Here is a 23,655-nt window from a genome sequence, read left to right on the forward strand (position 1 = left end):
CTCAGAGCCTCCTGAGCAACTGACCAAGGTACTGTGCACCATCATCTGGAGTCAGTTAGTTCTCCCTTGATGTGTTCTGAATAACCTGGCCAGCTGACCATGTGCCCATTCAGGGCGGCTATTCCATCCCAAGTTAACTCTGTAAAAGAGGTTTATGTCCAAAAAGTCCAAAAGGTGGCAACAAAACAATATCTATAAATCCAAATGGTGGCCAACTCACATACAGACATACAGGAAACAAACAGGATGAACAATGAACACATACAAATTGAAGTTTTTATTATACTGAGGACTAATCTGGGGAAAACAACACACCAGAAGCAACAACAAAAAAAAAAGAATAGGTGAAAGTAATCAAATATAATGTTTGTGTCTTTGGTGATGTGATTGCTTCTTTTAATGTAGATCATCACTGTGTTTTCAGTACACTTGATGGATTTTGCTTTTATCAATTTAATCAATTCACCACCCTGTTGCAATTTTTCTTGTCCCCAAGCTGAAATGCTGATGTTGAGTCTCCATTGAGACTCCGTGGTTTATGGGCTCACAGAGCTTAGAGTTCTGCTGCTGAGCAGGTTGGAATTATATACACGAGGCTGCCTCTGGCTGACCTGGATGAGTTCCAGCTGGCGCCTGTCAAACATAAATAAAAATAATGATGCAAGTCTTCTAATATTATTAGACAAAATGGTTCAGTAGCCCAAATGAATCACATGGAGTGACCCAAAAGTGTTGTAGTGACCCTAGTGTTGGTCCTGGGAACTTGCTTATTTTGCCAAGAACAAGAAAACAGCATTTTACAATAAAATTGGGTCACTGACTAAAGACCTTTGTGGAGTTCCACCTTAGCATGATCACCATAACCTGTTAATCTTTTCAGCTTGAGTCTTATCATGTGAGACTTAACATGTGTACCTAATTGTATTGAGACTGGTCAGTGACCCCCTGGTGAAATGCACATTCCCTTTTTTTGTTTTGTTTTGTTTTGGAGGGGGGGGGGTTCACAGCACGGCACAACTTTTACTTTGAACTGGAATGTTCTCATTGACTGGTGTGACCAGTCTCTAGGCTTCTGCGACTGATGCCTAAAATGTGAAGTGTGAAATGTGAAGTGAAGACAAAGTTTGATTCTGTCGAGGGGCATTACAGCGTACAGGCTTCCACTGTGAATTTGCTCTGTGCTGCTTGCCAGCAAAGTGTTTATGTCCCACATTTACCAATTTTAGAGTCCTCGCTTCCTGCAGTCAAATACACTTTTTGATATCCTTTATAGTTACATAAAGAAAGATCTATTTCGATGGAAAGAAATCACACAAATGCTGCTTCTATCTGACAGTCGCTGGGTTCAAAACTTCCCTTTATGCAAATGTCCTGTGATGCAGGGAGCAACAGCCTGTCCGCTTCTCTCTGTAAAACAGTTTCAAATAAAATCGAGGTTGGAAATATCATCATGGCTAACAGTTGTCTAGTTCATGATGGCCAGACTTTAACAAGTGAAAACTAAGTGAACATTACTACACAGAAGCAGAGTGGGAGTCTGCTCTTCAGAAAGTGAAGAGCCAGAGACAAAGCGCAGAAAGCACATTTACATTCACCTCTCACACAACGTTGGCTAAATCTGAAAAGATGAAAAACAGAAAGCAGTTGATTGAGCAGCAAATGTTTTTTCTTAAATGAGTGTGAGTGGAAAGGAAATTTGACAAAGATTATGAAAGCATGTGTTACTGGAATTCTCACAGATGAAATTAGGAACAGGAATGATGAAAATTGATGGAAGACTTGTATCTTGACTATAACTGACAAAATAGATTTTCTGATTTGTCTTCAACCAGGGGCGATTTTAGCCCATTTTTGGAGGTGCTTCAGCACCCCCAAAAATGAATCAAAGCACCCCCAAAGATTTCTTACTTTTTTGACAATATTTCCTGTTTGTGTGACACACTACTAAAAGTATAAAAAGCATACAGTACTTGGTTGGGACGTAAAATTTTAACAACAAAAGTATAGATACCCCCCTCCCCCATAATAGTTTGTTCCAGCTCGCCTCTCCCCTACTCTCTAGCGCCCTTTCTGCCAGAGCGATGGTGGCTGAGACGCAGCGGAGCGGAGGTGTACGTGCCTGCCTTAAAACAGCACATATTAGCTGCATTTAACCTTCAGTTACTTTTTATATAGTTAGGTAGGAGTCTTTTTGTTAGTGATCTTAATAGTATACTATTAAGATCACTAACAAAAAGTATTTAAGTATTTAATATTAAAATATTAAAATGTATTAAAATTAATTATATATTTTTATGTGGTTCAGCCACAACTCTACTAAAACCTCAGCCAGTAATAGGTAGGCCAACTTTTGGACCGTCCAGTTGTCTGTATGACTGCTGCAGTACGTGCACCAAATTTGCACACTATCAGAAAGAGCCAAACAGCCCTGGTGGAGTGAGGAGCTGTAAAGAGCAGCAGATGCTCTGTTTCTATTCTAAAAATGTTTTAAGCTTGTTTCAAAGATTCTGTACTGCAGCTTTAAATGTTTTCCAAAAGCACACATACACTTATCAGTGTTTCTCAAATTTTTTACAGTGTGGACCACCTGATAAAAATGTCAAGCTCTCCCAAGCACCACTATGAAAGCATGAAACTCATAAATCTTACAACACAAAATTAGTATTATTAAATTAGTAAAATTAGTATCTGCAGTAAAGATTTTTTCATGCATGGTATACATTCTACCACAGGCAAAGTTGCCTCCATTTTTATATATTGTTTTTAATATTTTGTAATAATTTATTTGTAATAATTTATTCTGTTTTGGGAGTGTTTTTTTATGCATCTGTATTGTATTATACAGACACATTAAAAGTGAATCTCTGTCCAAAAAATGCACTCAGTTTACTTTTTATTCACTGTGAGCATCATTCATCATTTTCCCCAGTAATTAAGGTTAGGAAATGTTTTTTTTTTTTTATTCCAATCCATTCTTCTTTTGCAGCATTTAAATAACCTTTATCAGATTTGATGGTTTTCAAAAAAAGTGTTTTGCTTTTCTTTCACAAATGTGGGATTAAATTGTGTTAAAATGTACAAAACAGTGATGTCATGTTTTGTGACGAGGACCCAGGCACAGAGAGACTTGATGAATTTAAGAAACTTGTGATTTAATAAAGAAATTTGCAGACTTGCACAGAGATGGTAAAATTATGATGACTGATAACGGAGACGAAGACAACAGACGATGAGGACAGGGAGGAACAGGGGTTTAAATGCACCAAGGAGACAGTCAGAGAGAACTCGGGACAACTGGAGGCCTTTAGGGATGCAGGGACTGACAGAGACGGGGAAGAAGTCTCATTGTGACAAGTAAAGTTTATCTTGCCTACTGGGGTCAGCGGGGGAGCTGGCCCCAGGGAGGGGTCACTTGCCCCTCCCTTCCTTCCCTCCCCATCTCCAGCTGCCCCCCTCAGACATCGGTGCGTTGGTGGTTCTTTGTGTCTGGGGGTGGGCGTCCGGGTACACACCGGCTCACTCCTTGGCGGCCGCTTATCGGGGCCTGGAGCCTGGGGCTCGCTCGGGCCACTTCGGAGGTGGGGTGCCCCCGGCCTCTCGGCCTGGGGCTCGGTCACTCAGGCACGGCTGGCTGCCGGCGGAGCTCACGGGCGCGTCAATGCAACTCCCCCTGGCTTCTGCTCCGCGGCTGCTGAGTGAGCCCTCATCTGGGACTCTCCTCAGCTCTTTCTGGGACAGTGGCGCGGCTGCCCCTCTGTTGGTCTTCCTTGGTCTCTTGTGTTCTGGGGGCCTCTGGATGTCTGGAGTTTTGATCTCCTCCATACCTGCTTCATGCCCTGGAGGACGGGGCTGTGCCCCCCCCCCCCCCCCCCCCCACACACACACACACACACACCCTCTAGCAGATCATTACATGAAGGAACCTTTTAAAAAAAAAAACAAGCGCGTCCATGCTCACAGGTGTACACACGGGTGATCACACCCACAAACTACACCCTTTTTGGCTCCTACCTCAAAGCACACTGTGTTCTGTTGATCTTATGAGCTGCACAATAATGTTTAATATTCAGTATTTACTGTCATATTCCCATATATCATTGTGATGTTGTTTATTCTAGTAGGGGAGACCGGGGATAGTTGTAACATTTTTGACATTTCTGTCTGTAAATTGGAGCTCGTTTAAGGTAGTGGATTCAAAATGTAATGCAAAGTATTTACATGTCTCGGCTACTAAATAGTGCAGCTATTTTCTCTGCAGCACAATTACCCATTGCATGTATGGCCTCAAACACAAAGAGTGAAATGTTACAATTAACCCCATAGTCTGGGTTAGTTGTAACATATCCTGGGGTGAAATGTAACACAATGAAATAAGGGTACTGACAAAATATTAACATGTAATCTTTGTTTATTCAACACATGAATGCACTTAGAGCCATTTATGTAGCTCTGTGTGTGTGTGACAGAATGCAGAAATCCAGCTTTTGAACATATTCCAACCCCCCAAAAAGACAAATTATGGAATTTTCTGCAACTGAATATTTCATTAATTTTGGTTGGTCTTCCTTGAGTTTGGCCTCATTGGCTCAGTGGGCATTATAACCTACAACTGTTGCACCAATTTTAAACATAACAATGAAGCTGAAAAAATGTAGTTGTTCACCAGCATCGCAATTCCATTACTTTTTATCATGGCTTACCTTGGTGTGGTTTGCAAAGTGCTTCAGAAAGATGAGGAAATCTGTTTCTTGCATCCATCCTGATTTATTTCCACTACCAGTACTTCCTACTGGTTCATCTCTGACACAGTGGTCTGCATTATGTATGTGTGGGAACACAAACAGTGAAGTAATTTTGTTACCAATGGCATTAACCGCATATACAAAAGCGACTAGTGAACCTCTCTCTGCTGATGTCGTTGCCCCAACTTGTTTAATATAAGTTAAAGTAATAGTGTGGTAAGTTGTAACATCTGCATTATTGTTACAACTAACCCAGACTGTTGCTGTTACAACTGACCCAGAGTCCTATAGCCATGAACTAGCTAACATTACAGCCAACGGCTAAAACACTAGCACTAAAGACCTACACAGAATATATTCCCATAGACATACAAATAACATAATTTAAATTTGATGAGTTTAACTGCAAAGCAGATAATGCTATTAGAAATTGAAATAAAGTAGAAAAACTTACTTTTTGGCATACAAATTACTTTTTTTCATGTTAAATTGTCTGTGTTTGACAAAATGTGCTGATTTTTCACATGTGATAGCAGAACTGAATTGGGCATGCACAGGATGAGTCACATCATTTGAAACTTAGCCCTGATTGGAGAAATTGGAAGTGTTACAACTGACCCACGTTACAACTATCCCCGGTCTCCCCTACTCTTGTTCTCTTCTGCTTGTTTTCTTTTTTCTTTCTCAACAGGTGATCCAGGTGATCGATATATGCATTTTTTTTTCTTTTTTGTTTTTTCCTGCTCTTACTTTGAATGCACTTCCTTATTCCACTACCAGGTCTCCTTATCTTTGTTCCTCTTTCCAGAGAATACACTTTTTTCCGTCACCACTTTTTGCTGTACTTTCCACCACTGTAAGTGCTTGCTCATAGGGGTTTGTTGTTCTCTATGTTGTTGTAGTGTCTTTCCCTGACAATATAAAGTGCCTTGAGGTGACAGTTGTTGTAATTTGGCTCTATATAAATAAAATTAAATGGAATTTAGTCACTCTGTATGATAGTATGCTTTAATACAAAAAATAATAGATACTACTCAAGTCTACAGTGTAGTTCAGTTACCTGCCAACAACCTGGGTGGATGGATGTTATAGCTAAGACGAAAGGTCACAGTGAAACTGTCCAAAGTCATGATGCATATTTATTAATTATTGGGTTTTTCAAATATATTAGCTGATATTTATGCAAGAAAATTCTGTCATTTTATCCTCACTTATTTGTCTGTATTTTTATTGTTTGCAGTATTTCCACTGTTAAAGATAGTTAAATTTTTATAGTTATCTTATATACATTGATATGGAGGCATGTGACACACGACACAGGAGCTCTAGTTTTACACTCCAACTTTATTCACCTCCAAACATGAACTGAGCATATTGCGCTCAAACACAGCAGAACCCTTCCTCCCAGCTTGGGTGTGAGTGGAGCCCTCTAGTGGGTCGCCACATTGACATTGTTAGGACTTGTCACTAGTTGAAAATTGCATGCTATGTACATGTAGATGAAAACCAAAATACTACTGCTAAAAATTTTGCATTACAAGTAAAGAAAAAAACTGTTTTTTATTGTTTACCGTGTTTCTTAAATAGAAAGAGATGTGTTCAGACATGTAATTTTGTCAGAGCTAACAAGCAATTTTTCATCGCAGTTTTTCTTCAAAATGCTGACAAAGAAGAAAAAAAACTCTTTCTGCAGCACCAGTGAATTTGTAATGTGACCTTGTCTGTTCTTGGTCGGAGGTAATAAATGTGTTTGCCTAGTGAGTCTTGGGAAGCAATATAGAGAATAAATTATTTTTTGGGATGTTTTTACAGGCTGTCATGTGAAACTGATGAGCTCTATGAAACTTGAATTTCAGATTTGTCAGCCATGATGTTGCTGTTGATACACTTACAATAAACCACTTTATGATAAGAACAACTGTCTCCCTGCCTGCCTCTCTCTCAGTCAAGGTCAAACAAGCTCCAACTTTGCATTTAAATGCCTTACCCTGTTAGCAAACATGACTCATTTCTCTGGATACATTTGTAATAATGTAATTTGAAAGTCATTTCAAAACTCAAATCTACACCATTATTGATGACTGTGTCAAATGACCTACAGGTACACAGGCATAAAGTCCACACACACACACACACACACACACACACACACACACACACACACACACACACACACACACTGGTCGATTTCACCAAATCTACCTCATTAATTCAAGCAGTCTGACTTTCTAAACATCATAAATCACAGCAGAACTAGGAGCCCAACTCTCCTCACCTTTTCATTCCCTCCCACTTTCTTTTAACCTTATCTTCTCTCCATCTCTCGCTCTATGTCATCTACTCCTTCCTCAGTCACTCTCTCATTTTCTCTTGCTTCCCCTCACTTCTTTGGGAGGTCCAGAAAGTTTGCAGTCTGCAGTCTAAATAGTGCTCTGATGGATTGGCTGTCTTCCACGGGCCTGAAGATTAGCCCAAGGGCAAACCCACTTCTGTTTCCTGGGTGCCTTGCTGAAGATGAATAACTGTTTATTAACCCAATGCAGAGTGAGTCCTTCCCCACATCATTATGGGGTAGAGGGGGAAAAATACAGACAGCTTGAGCTGGCCAGTGTAGCACTCCCTCACCTCATCTCTGTCACTCTCTCTTCTCTCTCTCCCCATTCCTCTCTTGCTTCCTCTTGCAGATAAACCAGCAGCCTGATGTAATGTGACAGTGTACGTTTGGTTCCTGTTTGCGCCCTGACAACTCAGGAAATTGGCTTTTCATCTTACAAAAAATACTGCCTCCCATATATTAGAAGACATTCATCTTATTATGAAGAGCTGATGGTAATTGGAAGTTTGTGCATCCATTATATTAAACATTTTGTGGTGAACATTTTGATGTTGCATGTAAAAATTTCACCAGGCTAAAGTCACAGCTTCAATGTCATTTAGGCAATTTACATGCAGTGTGAATTGTCCTCTTATTGTAGACCCAATTGAGGGAATTTGAAGAAAATAATTTCTAGAAGATCACTTAGGTCACCAGTAACGTAGTGGATACTGTCATGGGATATGTTTTGTTTTTGTGACATGCTAAATAAAATTGTATATCTTTTGACATTAGACATGCTAAATATGCTTCTTATTTATTTTCAAAGCTTTTCCATTTGAATGTTCATAATGGATGAAAACTATATCAAATGTTCACCCTCTAGATCATCATCAGTGATAACTCATACCCTAACACTATGTGTTGGAGACAAGCAAAAAGGAAAAACATGTGAGCAGTTTGATGCATTCGAGGTAGAATGCCATCCATCCACTGTTTGTTTGTTTGTTCTTTGTTTTTGGTTTTTTGAGTGCAAAGACCTGAGAGAGCAATTTTTTTAAAAGAACAAATGCTCTAATAACAGAATTAGGTAAGATGTAGACCTCAGAGGGTCTGAACCTAAGGCCTGCGATGCTTTGCAAGTTGCCTCATGGATGCACTGAGGTCAGTTTGATTGTGCAAGCATAATGAATACAACACAGAAAGTTGCTGTGAAGAAGAGAATATGAACCAGCCTTTATTTACCTCAAACCCAACAGCAAAGTTTCCATTTAACTTTTTACATTTTTAATACATATTCCAAACTACTGTTAGACTTATCTTAGAAACTTGGTGCGATGAGATAGTGTTGAAGCCATCTCTCTAGTCTCACGTGACATTACAGAAGAAAAGGGCACAATGTGACGGTATAATTATATAAATGCCAGTCAAATCGCAAATGGTGGAAATTATGATGAAAGTATGACATTTCTGTCACATTTCTTTGTTCGTGTAGTCTTTTGTAGAACCTCTGTCTGTCTGTCTTTTCCCTTCATTTCTACATATCTGTATTCATCTGCTTTTTTTTTGTTTCTTTAATTGAACACTGTTCAAATTTGCCATCTCTGCCCAGCATAAAACTGTGGTGTATTATTTTTCTGAATTTCTAATTTTCTTTTCCTTCTAGCTGTATTATTCGAAACTTTAAAAATGTTTAATCTCTAGGACTATGTTCTCTTTTTCGTGTAATATTATCAAAAATGAGAAACCTTTTCTCTCAGAACGACGCTACACATTAGTTCATACATTTCTTACCTCTAGGCTGGACTGTTACAATTCTGTATTATCAGGTTGTCCTAGTTTCCTGGTACAAAGTACCGCAGTAGGAATGGGACTCCCTCTGGTCACACTTCATTGGCTTCCTGTTAAATCCAGAATTTAATGTGAAATCCTTCTCTCGTACACTCAAGTCCTAACTGATCAGAGCCTATCATCTCTTAAGACTGACAGTACCACGTTATCCTGATAGAGCACATCACTCTTAGGCTTTCAGGCTTATTTCCCAGAGTATTTACTTTTTAATTGTATAGTTTTTCAGTTCAGTTTTTTCAGCGTTTAGTCTTTTTTTAATTACTATAATATGGAGGGCATACGTTAGAGGCAAGATTTACAAAAATTAGTACAGGTATTACAATAAAAACACAGGCGTTTTCAAAAGCAGTTGACTCACCCTTTTGTAAACATCTAAAGTCCCAATAAGCACATCCATCAATGTCTCAACAGGAACGTGTAATGCAATTTTTACCAAAGTAATGCATATTAAAGCTAGGGATATTTCCTCTATTATTATTTAATTTTAGTTAGTTTTCCAAGTTTACAAAATCGTTTCAGTTCAATTTAACACTATACTAAAAAAATTAATAGTGAATATTTCAATGAGAAACTGAAATATTCAACTTTAATAATAATAATGATAATTCACCTTTAAGAACAAGATTTGGAGGCTCAATGGACTCTCTATTTCAGAGATACAAGTGAATCAAAACAATCAATCAAATTTCTTATAAACACCTAGAGTAAAGCAAACCTGAAGCTTTTCAGGCCATCTATGTTCTGTCATCAATGGATAGTAGCCCATTTTTTCTGACTGATTATCCTGGTTGTTGAACAGGAAACATGAAAATACCAATTACGAATTTAAGAATGTAGGACTATAAAGTTTTAAAAATGTTTTACCCTCCTTGTATTAGATTGTATTTTGTATTAGATGTCTAGTTCAGTCAGACCTCATCCCCTTAACCTTAACCCCACTACCAGCATTGCATTTTCCACTTCATACTTCACTTCAACATTTTCATAGTGAATCTCACCAATATGTGTTGGAAAAGCTGAAGACAGTCTTATCTGTATAATACTTTATTGCTAATATGTTACTTCTTAATCAACACAAAAAGGTCCTCAAAGCAATAAACCACTTTGTTATTACTTAAGCAAGCAATATGTCTATTAGACTCAATTTCTACTTTTGCAACAACAACAAACAAATCCTCAAGTGCCAAACTGCATTATATTTCTTCACGTCAATATATGGGCCGCACGTAGGGGCGATGTGAGTCGCAGGTGGTCCCCTGGCCGTGAGTTTGAGACCCCCGTCTTAAAGCCTGGAGGACCTTTAATTCCTTACTTCTAAAGTCACATAAACTGAAGTTATTGTTCTCAGCCTTAAAAATCTTTTAAAAACTTGGCGACAAACCACATACTTACTCTGGATGGCATTACCTTGACCACCAGTAACGCTGTGAGAAATCTTGGAGTCATTTTTGACCAACTTCCTAAAAAGCCTTCACTTGATCCAGCATGTTGCAGTGATGACAGGGACTAGAAATAAACCATATTTCTCCCAAATTATCTAAGCCTGGTTATGCTGGAGGTTTCTTCCTGTTAGAAAGTATGGTTTTTCCTCCCACTGTCACCAAGTGCTTCCTCATAGGGGATTATCTGATTGTTGGGGTTTTGTCTGTATTATTCTAAGGTCTTTACCTTATAATACAAAGTGCTTTAAGATGACTATTGTTGTGATTTACCAGTATATGAATAAAACTGAAATGAATTTAATCAATCTGGAATGGGTAAAAAGGACATTTTCAAATCATCTTGTAACCGGAAGGTTGCCCGTTCGATCCCCAGCTCTGTCTGTCTTGGTTGTTGTGTCCTTGGGCAAGACACTTCACCTACCGCCTACTGGTGTTGGCCAGAAGGGCCGATGGTGCGATATGGCAGCCTCGCTTCTGTCAGTCTGCACCAGGGCAGCTATGGCTACAACTGTAGCTTGCCTCCACCAGTGTGTGAATGTGAGAGTGAATGAATAGTGGCATTGTATAGCGCTTTGAGGGCCCTGAAAAGCGCTATATAAATGCAATCCATTATTATTATTATTATTATTATTATTATTATTATTATTATTATTATTATTATTATTATAATTATAGAATCAAATGTACAGCCATCTATCCATAGCTTTGCTGACATTGGGTCCTGCAACTGGACAATGATCCAAACACACCAACAAATCTTCAACATAATGGTTGAAAATTCATTGACAGTCTAATTTCTCTGCAATATTCCACTTACTCGTGTTTTCTTATATTTGCAATGAGTTTCCTAATCTTTAGCTGACAGATGTGGTTGCCATTGTCTTCCAGCTGTTTTTCTCACCCTCTCCATTCAACCTGTTTCATGAATCCAATGATAATTTCCTCTGTGCTTTTATTTTGTGGACACAGTGAGAACATTTATATTCACATATTAGTGAATAAGGGTCTGTGTTAGTAGTATGTTTTAAAATATTGAGTGCTTCCATTTAACTGTAGTTATAGTAGCATATTTGTTTGCATGAACTGTGGACAGTGACTGAAAGAACACCATCACCAAGTGAAATTACACTACCTGCAGACTCAATAGATATTTACTTTTGAAATAGCAACAATTTTGGAGAAAATACAGTAGAAATTCCTTCATCACTAGTTTTATAGCGTCACCCTGTAAAAATATAGTAATGTTCTAAATTAAATTAATTGAACCATACTAACAGAATGTTACTGTAAAATGCACATTTTTGTCTTTCACTCTTGTTTCTAACTTCCCATAAATGAGCCTCTGAGGCAGGGAGTTTAATGCAGTTAATCCTGTTCTTAAGGTTAACCTGTTAGATCAGATTAACCTGTTCTGTTTGGCTTTGACTGGCTTCTTTCCAGTTGCTGTAATTGGTTGTTACATGCAGGCAACAGCTGACTAAATATTTAAAAAGGGTATAAGACTTTAGTATAAGATTAGTGCACAAAGCAACAATAATTTTAAAGTCTAACAACATCACTTAGTTGCTGATAATTTACTTGGCTTTGAGACTGAGATAAAATACTGAAATATTTGACCTGTTACCACTTCTTCCTTTTGCCTCCCTGTAGATGCACAAGAATGCTCCTCTTCATTTGAAAAATTGATCCACAGAAAATGCATTACCTGCCTTTAACTTAGTTGGAAACTGCAGCATGGTGACCTAATTTATAAGTCCACCGTCAAAAGCTGCAAATATTATCGAACATGACTATGTTGAAAAGGTCTAAATGTTTATGCAAGGCTGGTTTCTAACCAGCATATCTGGCATAAAAACAGCTGCAAATTAGTCAAATGGTTTCAGTAAGGACATGAAAACAAAATAAATGACTGAATTTGTTTTGGTTTTTTTGATTAGTTTCCCATTTTTCCACGTTGATAATTCTGCCTGGCACCCATTAGGTGGACCGGAAACAGAAACAGTGTTTGCAATAGTGATAGTGTGACACATGTACTTAACAAGAAATTACTTAACAACAGATCTGTGTTGTCTGTGAAATAAATAAATGCAAATGTGAAAAACTGTGCTTACACTAGAACAATGAACAGCTAGTGGTGGTAAGATGAGACGGTCTTGTGTCACCCCCTCCCCTTACTACCACTATTACTGTAGCTCTGACCACATCCGCCATCATCATTGCACTTTTCCATGACACCATCTTCACAGCTAATCTTATCAATATGTCTTTGAATTGACCAAAGACAATGTTGTAACATGCAGGCAAAGAGGTAATATGGCAATAATGCTATATAACAGACGTAACAGTGAGGGTTAAAGTTTTGTAAACAAGGAAAAGGCTCTCAGATAGATAAATCACTTTGTTTTTACTTAAGCAAGCTGAGCACAGAAGAACTGTTGATAATGACATACAAGGTTTTCTAACTTTCAGTGAGAAATTAGTGAAGCAAAAGTAAAATCATATCAATTATCATCCTGGTTAAGTTTGCAGCTTTCAAGTGTACCATCACCGCCCCGCAGAAACCTTGTAACTCCAGTTGCCGTGGTAACTGCAGCTCACATTGGACCCATATGTCAAAAAAAAAAAAGAAAAAAGTTTCATAGACCTGAGACTAACCGAACCACTGAAAACCTTTTAAAACCATAAATTCGAACATGTTCTATTATTTACTGAAAGTTTATCTCATTGGAGGATTTTGCAGAACAATTACATTATGCATGTACTGGTGTGCACTGTGAATGGTGATTCAAAAGTTTCACAACACCAAATCAAAACAAGTACCTGCAGAACGAGTGACTGGCATTTACATGGAAAAGCTACATTACCACGTACTCTGGAGAATGCGTCTGTTGTTCTGTCTTGGTAGAAATATTGAAATATAAAAAGCAATACAACCTTCGCAGGGAAACCAAACACAGAAACTAAATGTGCTTCTTACCTTAACATTGACTCTCCATATAAGGCATGAGTTTGTTTTGTTATAAACATTTTTTTGGTCTTTGAACTCAGTTATCTAAAAAGCAATGTGCACTTGTCCACAACCTGGGTTAGATGGAGCGTTATTTACAGCGCTATATCCGCAGACCTTTTTGTTACCACATCTGAAGGTTCCATTATGAATTATTTCAGCTCAAAAGTGAAAGAATAATAACTCAACATTTACGATATTTTGCCATTCAAATTGCCAATGTGTTACCTTCTTTTGGTACAGACAAGCCACCAAGGACAGAACATCACTAACAGGCTTCTCACTCAGATGTTAAGCATAGATACAAGTTTTCAAATGCCAGATAAAATGGAAGGTAGGGTTTAAAAAGAAATATTCAAAGACAGTGACAGGGTTCAATATTATCAAATTTTAAACTGTTAAGCATAACATAACAACTCATTCACCACATATATATAATTATCCCATTTTCCCTTCCCTCAAGATTGTTCTGTAGCCAAAGAAAATAGGGTTAGAAAAGGGAAATCCTCTTCCGCTAATTTTTGAAGACCTCTGAAGAGTTCCTCTTATAAGAAAACCGCGTTTGTCTTTGCAAGGCAGGTGTCTTATGTATGATCTTCTTTTTATTGTTCCAAATCACAAAAACTTGTCAGTGAAAGAAACCTTTTTAGCCTTGTCCAGTTACGCAGTTTGCAGGGCAGTAATAGCAAAAGTGAACCTCCGGGTGGGTTCAGTACAGCCTCCTAAACAGAGTCAAAGTATCCCTCGTTCTCCGAAAAGTCAAGGACATGATGCTGTTTGTCAAAGGTAAAACACCAGAAAACCAACTGAGAGTGACCATAAAAAGGCCAAGCATTCAACCTTCTTCAGAGTACGTTAATCCAGATGATTCGGGTCCAAAGGCCATCTCAGCAGAGTCGTCCCTGAAGTAGCAATTCCTCTTTCTACGAACAGCATCATTCCTGAACCTGGCGATTGTGCTAAACTAGCTAGCTACAGAGCTGGGCCAGCTCAGGTTCAGGTGAAGCATTGGGAAGCTTGGAATTGAAGATCTGCAGAGAGTCCTTGATTCGTGCCACCTCTCCGGCTGACAGCTTGAGGCGGTGGCGCAGGAGACAAGAAAACAGATCTAATGGCTGTGGTGCTGGTGGAGATAGCCGATTAATCCGGTCTCTCATCTCCAGTAACATCAGAAAGGCGGCATCCTGCGTACCCTGTGTGTAGGGGTAGTCCAACTGGAGAATCAGATCCTTGATGCCCTCAGGGTCAAAGTGCATGCTGTATCCGAACACCTTCAGCGTGTTGATCTTCATGTAGCCCAGGTTGGAGGTCTGATCATCCAAGTCCAATGGCTCATAGAAGAGAGTTTCATTCACTGTTGGATCATCCGTGACTATGCGGCTTCTCAGGTAGATGTGCACTGTTTCAAAAAAGGATTTCCACTTGCTGCCCAGAGACAGAGTCCAGTTGTAACACTGTGCAGTGGTGACGCTGTCCAGTCGAGTTCTCTCCCAGTTAGAGAAGTCAGGCTGGTTCACTGGCATGAACCAGCTCTCTGAGTGACTTCCCCCAAAAGGATTCACATAGACAGCAGGCACGGGTTCCAGTGTTGAATTTTTAGTTGAGCATATCTGAAAAGAAATGCCCATTAGCATGTGGATGAGGTTGGACTTGTTTTTGTTACTCTTGAGTGTTAGTAGCATCCTCTTCCTCCAGGCAGGATTGAACCAACTTCCCAGGCGGACATCATTGCTGATATAGATGGCATGGACCTCTATCCTGCTGTCCAGTCGCTGAAGCAGGTACTTTACCTGAAGAGGGATTAACAAACCGTGAGGCTGCAGTCAATGCAATAAGCAGATAGATAATTAATGCACTGGTTCTCAAACTGAGCTATTACCAAATTTTAAATTTCAACTACCACCTTTGCCAGAATTTATAAATCTCATCAAGAGCCACAATGGATGTTTTACAACTTTAGTTTACAAATGCTGAAAACCGTTGTAAAATGTCTGTGAAGGTTCTCAGTCATCCAGGTCATCGTAGTCTAAGGAGCTTGGAAAGAAAAGCGTCTGGACTTCTTTAAGTTTTCTTGAAGACGTTTCACCTCTCATCCGAGAAAGTCTGCCATCTATAATCCAGTTTTGAGATCCCTTCCTAGACGCCTTAACGCCCACTCACATCCTTTTCACACCATGGCTTGTGTGATTAGGCAGAGGATCAATAGGGGGTCCATGACCCTCTTGGGGACACTCCCATAGGGCTTAAAATTTGGGACTCTCCACCAATTGCTTTTAGAACTGAAGAAGCTTCTCAAATGAAACTTAAAGAAGTCCAGACGCTTTTCTTTCCAAGCTCCTTAGACCCCTTGTAAAACTTTTAATGATTTTTAAAGACATTTTAATAAAAAGCAAAAATTAGACATTCTGATTAGGCATTGGCATTATAAAATGTGATTATTTAACTATAATAAATACATAATAAATAAATTTGCTTAATATAAGTTATTTTTATTATAGTCAAAAGCAATAAAAGGGAACTATTGTAAAGAAAAAATGTAAAGGCATACCATTTACTAGAGATCACCTATTTGCTTCCACATCTTTGCTAGCCATTGCTATTGAGGTTCAGCAAATTAAGAGGATCATTTTCATATTTATCAAGTTTTTTGTCAAAGCCAAAGGAAGACACTCAAGTAGGTCTAAAGAGCCACAATTTGAAGGCTTGTGAACTAGGATTAGAGTTAAGGCAGAGGTTCAACAGTGACAACTTAGACCTCTTGAGGGCTAGAAAATAACTGCTGTGGTGATTTATTAAAAAAGCATAGTATGAGTTTTTGCTCCTGGGCTTGCTGAATGAAGGGACTCTTTGCACTGTAGGTACTTCAGAGTCAGCTTTCTATTTTGAAACCCCCTCTCAATCCCTGTTTAATACTGTATTCCTTTTTGAACAAAAAAACTGTACATGACTAATATTTGTACTGTTATGTAAATCTTGTATGTTCAGTATAAAGATTCAACACAAAAACAATTTAACAATTGATGGCATGTGAGCCCTTTGAGGCACTGTTTGTTTAATTTGTCCCAAAGAGCTTTGAGAACCAGTGGAATACATAATTAAGGAGCTTTGAGAACCTCGGCATCAGGCATGTCCAAGTCAAAGTTCAGGTAATGATCTAGCGATGCAGCAATGCTAGGTCGACAGGAACCAAGATGGAGGATGTTGCCGTGATGACAGGCTCCACAACGGGTGGCGTTGTCAGAGGCGCAGAGGGTGCAGGAGGTGGTGGAAGTCCCTACAACACAGGGGATGACTCCTTGGCAGTTTGGCTGCTCCACGGGGCAGCTACAGCTCATCACCTCCTCAGAGAAGGAGCCCAGCATTCCATGCTCATTGCAGTAGAGCAGAGACTGAGCCCTGGTCAGCCAAAACCCAACAGGCCTGCAGTGGGCAAAGAGAAGATACACTAATGCAGTTATCTATACATCACAGCAACATCTTTGGTAAATACTGAAGTAATGTTGTGGTCATTGTGTCCTATAATAACACCTTTCACACAGACTGGGGTAGATCTGTGGAATGAAACCAACAACAACAGTTAAAAACAGTTACCCCCCCCCCCTCCCCCCTCCCTCCCAGAAAGACTTAAAATACATAAGACAATCATGTAAATTTTTGGGACTCAACCTTTCAGTGTTGACTCACTTAAAGGTCATTCCTTCCTAAACCATTGTGGCTCTTCTGCTTGACTACCTCTGATTTGCTGAACAATTTTATAATTTTTTGGGCTATACATATAATGATTCCTTTTAAAATTTTCATTTCACATGCAAAACAATTTTCAAGCTATATTTTTTTGTAAAATGATATGTCGACCAATTCCAAGCATGTATTTTTTGCACTTTCAAATCCAAGGCAAAGTCCAAACATGGAGATGCATGCATCTCAAAAATGATTAAAGATAAAAGCCTGACACTTTCTCCGGCCTTTCTTACATAAAAATGAATTACAATCTGTCCCCAGTGTATTGGATATATTGGATAAGAATATTAAAACACAACAAAAATAATAATCATAAAGCCACCCTGCAAAGTCCCAAATTTGACCACACACTAATAAAAAAAATTGGGGTTGGAGTTTTGGGTTAGGGTCTTGTAAAGGATTAGCAACAGCGCTGTGTGAGCTCAGCAACTTGCCCTTGCAAAAAATCAGTATTTGTTATATTAAATTATAAATTTGCAGGGAGACTGCAAGTCACAATAAGTTTAGTTGCACTATGGTTCAGATCCACAGTTTCCTCTAGTGTCGACCTGACCCACTCTAGAAAGCCAACCTGAGTCCTAAGCATTTAGGGCAGTTTACTAGAGGTTTCCACATTTAACACTGAAATTACTGGCTAATTCAGGTGATGTTTTCCCCATCTTGAATTTAGTGTGTTGTTTGTGTTCATTGTCATCTATTAATGTGTGTATTTTTTCCATGTAGTGAGTATTAGAGAATTTTAGTTAATAATGTGAGTGCTAACATTTTAGTTAGTTACATTTTAGTTCAGTGCTTCAGCTGTTTATTTGTTCAATAAACACAGCTGTTTATTTTGGTCACTAACCTTTACAGACTATTTTCTCCTCGAGTCTATTTTAAAACTCTTCTAATAGGCCATTAGAAGGCACTTTATTACAGTTTACCGAGCTTTGCTACTCAGAAGCTATTTTTAAACAAAAAACAGAGCTATATTGTAACAGTTATTTGGAAACATTATCTACAATGAGTTTAGCTTTCAGTGCTCAGGATCAATAATAAATCTAATTTTTAAAACATGCTCAAAAGTTTTTCTTACCTTGAACCAAAATAAAGTTTAAAAACATCTTGCCCTGCAAGTTTTACTTTACAATACTGTTGTTGTTAAATTCTACCATGGGTAACAGACATATACAGAGATTTTTTTCTTAGAAGCTAAATAGTGTGTAATGTATCTTCAAACATTCAAATTCTCAAAGCCTTCTGTAATGTCCTTGTATGTGGTCTTCTTATTTACTGTTACTTTATAACAGTAGTTAAAAAATAAAATAAATGGAAAAAAAAAACACGAAAGAATTGAAGGCGAGCGGGTAAGAGACAGACCTACAAGATAAAGTCCGTAAACTGGAGAAAACTGAGAAAAGATGTGTACACCTGGAACAGAAGCTGGAAACCACAATCAAACAGATAGAAGCACCTAGCATCAGTCATCCAAATGTAACTGTCATTGAGTATCAGGGTGTTCTCCAAGTTAAAGAGGTAAAGTGAAAAAAGCAAAGTATTGATTTAACCCTGGACAATTCTGGCAAATTAGCAAGAATAGAACAGTGTCCCAATGTATAGTAATAATAATAATAATAATAATAATAATAATAATAATAATACTAATAATAATAATAATAATAATAATAAAATCAAGCAAATACAGGTGAAATCTACTGTAGAACTAAATCTATTGACTCGATGTCAAGAGAAGTAAAAAACCAATGGACAGTGTTGGTTAATAGTACATCAGTGGCAATATCTTTGTTTTGTTGTAGCTCTAAATAGTCATGCCCTTTGCTCACACTTTTTGGATTTCAACAAGTGAAAAATGAATCCATAGTTTGCTCCATCTTCTTAATACATAAGATTATACTATAATGACTTGACACCTTTTTGTAGAAGGGTGGGTGTTCGGTGTGCCTACAGTACAGATGGAAATGAAAGCATACATAAATTACCATCCACTTTGGTGCAGTAACAGTAGCAACAAGTTTAGACTGAAAATTAGCTCTGCTGAGATTCTATCCCCAGGCTAAGCTTGGGAAATAACACAAAAAATTGCCCAAATGCTTCAGCAATTCCTCCCCCTCAGGCCTGTGTAAATAGACAAAAATAAATGATGATAAAACAAATGGATTTGTGCAGAAGAAAACAGGAAGCTTTTTCAGCTGTAGCAGCAACCATTAACTTGTTGCCGGCGCAAATGGGGTTACGACTGAGTGACAGGGTACGATAGAGAGAGCAAGGAGCGCGAGAGTGAGACAAAGGTAACTGAGGGAGAAAAATAAAGACAAGACTCTACACAGAATGGGCAAAGGGAAGATGGAGTGATTGGTGGAGGGAAAGGACTGTCAGGGAAATTAAAGTCCTCTGTAAACAAGTGCCAAGCTGTCAGTCTGTGAGAGGACTTGATTACAGCATGCCACAGAACCATGTACCTCAGCCTACAAAGGCCCCCACAACCTGTAACTAGACCCCTCTTCTCTTCTCCTCTCTTCTCTTGATCCAGTCAGCACTTATCTCTTCTCCCTCCTACAATGGAAGTGATATGCTAACAGTGAAGGGCTAATAGCAAAGATGGGTCCGCAGTATTATATGGATGATGCCATTAAAACCCACATTACCTACATCTTTTTTTACTCACAACACTGATGAATCCTACGGTTCTTTTAAGCATATTTCAGTGCAGCCCTTCGCATGTTTTGGTATCTGTCACTTCCACAGCTGGTCCGTGACATTAATATCGCCCCAAAAACGGTTCTGTCATATTTTGTGAGATTTTTTTCTACTTGTAGTGTGTTTTATTTAACACATCTCTGTTTTTTTCCCATCTCCACTGTGTTTTGTGTGCTTTTTCAGCATTGTTCTGGTGTTTTCTTTTTTTTTTAACTTTTATTTAACTTTTCCCCCCAACAAATACAAGACTGGTTCACGTCCAAAATAATAATACTGCACAGCACTAGAGTATTACGACATTATGTCCTTAATTATTGTCCATTAGGGTCCAGTTTACAAGTTATTCCCAGTGCTTCCAGTGGTTTCTTCCATTTGTCCGGAATACTTCGGGAGCTCTCATCAATATAATGTCCCAAACTGATCAGAGTCATAACATCAATGATGAGCGACTTCCATAGAGAAATGGAGGGAGGCTCAGCTGCCAGCCATCTCAACATAATGCTTTTCCTGGCCAACATTAACAGTGACTGAATTACATGCTCATGTTGTACCAGTGAAACAGGGATATATCCCAATAAGCACATTAATGGGTGTTCTGTTACCTGCTGACCAATGGCTGTACTAATATTGGGACAGACCTCTTTCCAAAAATGACTGAATAATAACACATTCCCACAAGCAATGGAATCTAGTGCCCACTCTGACCTTACACTTGAGACAATTTGGAGATGTTCCCATATTGTACTTACTATAAATATATGGAGAAATATATACGTTGTGCAGGATTTTGTACTGCAGTTCTTTAAATCGGTTACAAACAGAGATTTTAGATGGAAGGAGCAGGATTTTGTCCCATGCCTGTATATCTATTTCACACTTAAGTAATGTCCCCCAAGATTTTCTCAACCATGCCAGTTTATCCACAATTAGGGCATAAATCTCTGAATAAAACTTTGATACAAAATGTTTACGCTCCCTATTATCTAGAAAGAATTTCTCCAACCGAAAAGAGGCTGTTGCGATTTGTAATGATTTAGCATTTTTTCACACATAATTTCTCAATTGCAAATACTTATAAAACTCAGTCTTTGACATAGAATACTGGGACTTCAAGGATTCAAATGATTTAAACTCACCATGTTTAAAGAGGTCATAAAACCTCTTTACACCTACTTTATGTTTTGCGGGAGAAGATCTGGATTATTTATAAACGTTGACAAAATATTAAACAGAAGACTACTGTTAAAAAGTTTTCTCAGTCCACATAGCATTATATATTAGTGGGTTATACTTTATTACGTGAGGTAAATCATTTAAACGTTTCCCTAAAATGTTAACAGGTGAGGATGGTTTACGTAATACTTCCTCAATTTTTATCCATGGCAGATCAGAATGTTCATGTATCCAGGCAGAAAGAAACCTTGCTTGTATTGAGAGAACATAATTTTCTATGTTTGACACTCCCCATCTGTCCAGATCTTTCGGTAACTGTAGTGTCTCCAATTTAATTTTGGGTTTTCTTCCTGCCCAAATGAAATCCACCATAGCCTTGTTAATTGCTTTAATATCTTCTGATTTCAAAATTACAAACAACATGCCTGTATAATATAGGGGTGGGGAAAAAAATCGATACTTTGTAGTATCGTGATATTTTGCTTGCTAATAATGTATCGATACAGGGACAGCAGAAATCGATATTTTGTTACAAAAAACGTTTTTGTGGACTGGAACATGCTCTGACTTCAGAGCATGTTGATCCTTTTTCTGAGCAAGAATCCTGACATTCCTTCACTGTCCAAATGTGTTTAACTTCTTTTTTTGACAGCAATAAACATGACAGTTTACTTATTTTAATTTAAGACATGTTTTATTTTAATTAAGTTTAAAACTTTTTTATTTAATGTAAAATTATATTTTGTTTTAATTTACTTTCAAATTCTTCAGTTGCTGAAGGGGCTGCATAGTTTTCATAAATTGCATAGTTTAGAATAGCTATAATTGTACCAGATGGTTGCATTCAGTTAAGTTGGACTAGACTGTAATACAAACCGTTCAGTTTGTCAACAATAAAACTGACTGAAATGAGAGAAGGACTGAGTGCGAGACTTTGATATTAGATAAATGAATATTGATAAAGTTTACCTTTATGTACAGAATCTGAATATCGCAAAATATTTTAAAAAATTGCAATAATATCGTATCGTGCGTTAAGTATTGTGATAATATCGTATCGTGGGATGTATGGTGATTCCCACCTCTACTATAATATCGTATTTTCAGTAGGATTACCATCTTAATGAGATTTATTCTTCCCAAAAATGATATTGGAAGTGACCTCCATCTTGTCAGCATCTCTCGAAGATCTTGAACCATTCCATTAATGTTTTCTCTATATAAGTGACCAACATTTGGTGTAACTTTAACTCCCAAATATACAAAACCTGATGGTGCCCAATGAAAAGGTTTAACATATAAAGGTTCAGTGTCCTTTCCACTACACAGAGTCATTATAACAGATTTATCAAAATTTACCTTGTATCCAGATATAAGACCAAAGTCCTTGATACACCTAGTAAGAACAGGTAGAGCGTTAGCAGGGTCAGTCAGTGCCAGAAGAATATCGTCTGCATAGAGCAGGATTTTATGTTGTCTATCCCCAAATTTAACTCCAGGAACACTTGGATTTTGTCTAATGGCCATGGCCAAAGGCTCAATGGCCAAAGCAAATAATAGTGGTGACAATGGACTACCTTGTGCTGTACCTCTGCTCAATGTAATTGGGGAGGATAGCAAGCTGTTAGTTAACTCTGATGCTATTGGTGATTTGTATATAATTTTGATCCACCCCAAAAAGTTTTTTCCAAACCCAAATCTTCTCATTATTTCAAACAGATATTCTCATTCAATTCTATCAAATGCCTTTTCGGCATCCATAGAAACAACAACCCCGGAGATCTGATAAAATTTTTAAAAAATGAATAATATTAAATAGACGTCGAGTATTATTGTAAGAATTCCACCCCTTAATAAAGCCTGTCTGGTCAGCATGCACAATAGAGCACATCACTTTTTCTTATTATCAACACCAAGAAGGCTAATAGGCCTGAAAGATGAGCATAACTCCGGGTTTTTATCTTTTTTAGCTATCAATGTTATATTAGCCTGGTACATAGATTCAGGGAGTTTCGATTCTTCAAATGCTTTATTAAAAACCCTTAATAATAAACTATTTAACTTCACTTTCACTATCTTAAAAAATTCTTATATATTCCCTGACTGGAGTGCAGATATAGCTTTATCCACCTCCATCAATCTAATGGGTGACTCCAGCAGGCTAACCTGATCTTCAGAGAGCTGAGGGAATACTAAGTCGTTTAGAAAAAAGCCTGAGTTAAGCCTTGTTATATCCATCTCAGACTGATATAAGTTTGTATAGAATTCTCTAAATCACTCATTAATCTGACAGTTTCCTACGGTTGCCTTTCACCATTCACATCCACAATAGCTGTGATAAAATAACTTGATGAAGTATTCCTTGCAAGACAAGCCAAAAAGCGGTTAGGCTTATTAGCTGATTCAAAAAGTTGTCGTCTGGCAAGAAGGACATCTCTTTCAGCCTTTCGCATTAACAAATTATGCAGAGATGTCCTGGCAATATTAAGCTCACTTTAGGTTTCAGCTGATTTTGTTACATAATATTGTTTCTCCAGCTTTTTTATATTATTCTCGATCTCTAACTACCTTGTTAATCGTTGCTTTCTTTTATGACTTGTGTATGAAATAATCATCCCTCTCATGTAAGCCTTATAGCTATCCCATAAAGTTCTCGTGTCTATCTCCCCTTTATCATTTATTTCTAAA

At 38.0% G+C, this 23,655-nt stretch overlaps 1 protein-coding gene across 1 annotated transcript in view; it reads right to left on the reverse strand.

Annotated features, from left to right (window-relative positions):
* Window positions 1-12,736: 12,736 nt before the first annotated feature.
* brinp2 (bone morphogenetic protein/retinoic acid inducible neural-specific 2) overlaps window positions 12,737-23,655 on the reverse strand; it is a 294,885-nt gene continuing 283,966 nt past the window's right edge. Inside the window, exons 8-9 of the mRNA XM_026148790.1 lie at window positions 16,470-16,776; window positions 12,737-15,146 (exon numbers count right to left, since the gene is read on the reverse strand). Coding sequence (XP_026004575.1) covers window positions 14,325-15,146; window positions 16,470-16,776 — 1,129 coding nt within the window. The 3' untranslated portion in view covers window positions 12,737-14,324. The remainder of the gene's footprint in view (window positions 15,147-16,469; window positions 16,777-23,655) is intronic.

This window comes from Astatotilapia calliptera, chromosome 18, assembly GCF_900246225.1.
Source record: "Astatotilapia calliptera chromosome 18, fAstCal1.2, whole genome shotgun sequence".
NCBI lineage: Eukaryota > Metazoa > Chordata > Actinopteri > Cichliformes > Cichlidae > Astatotilapia > Astatotilapia calliptera.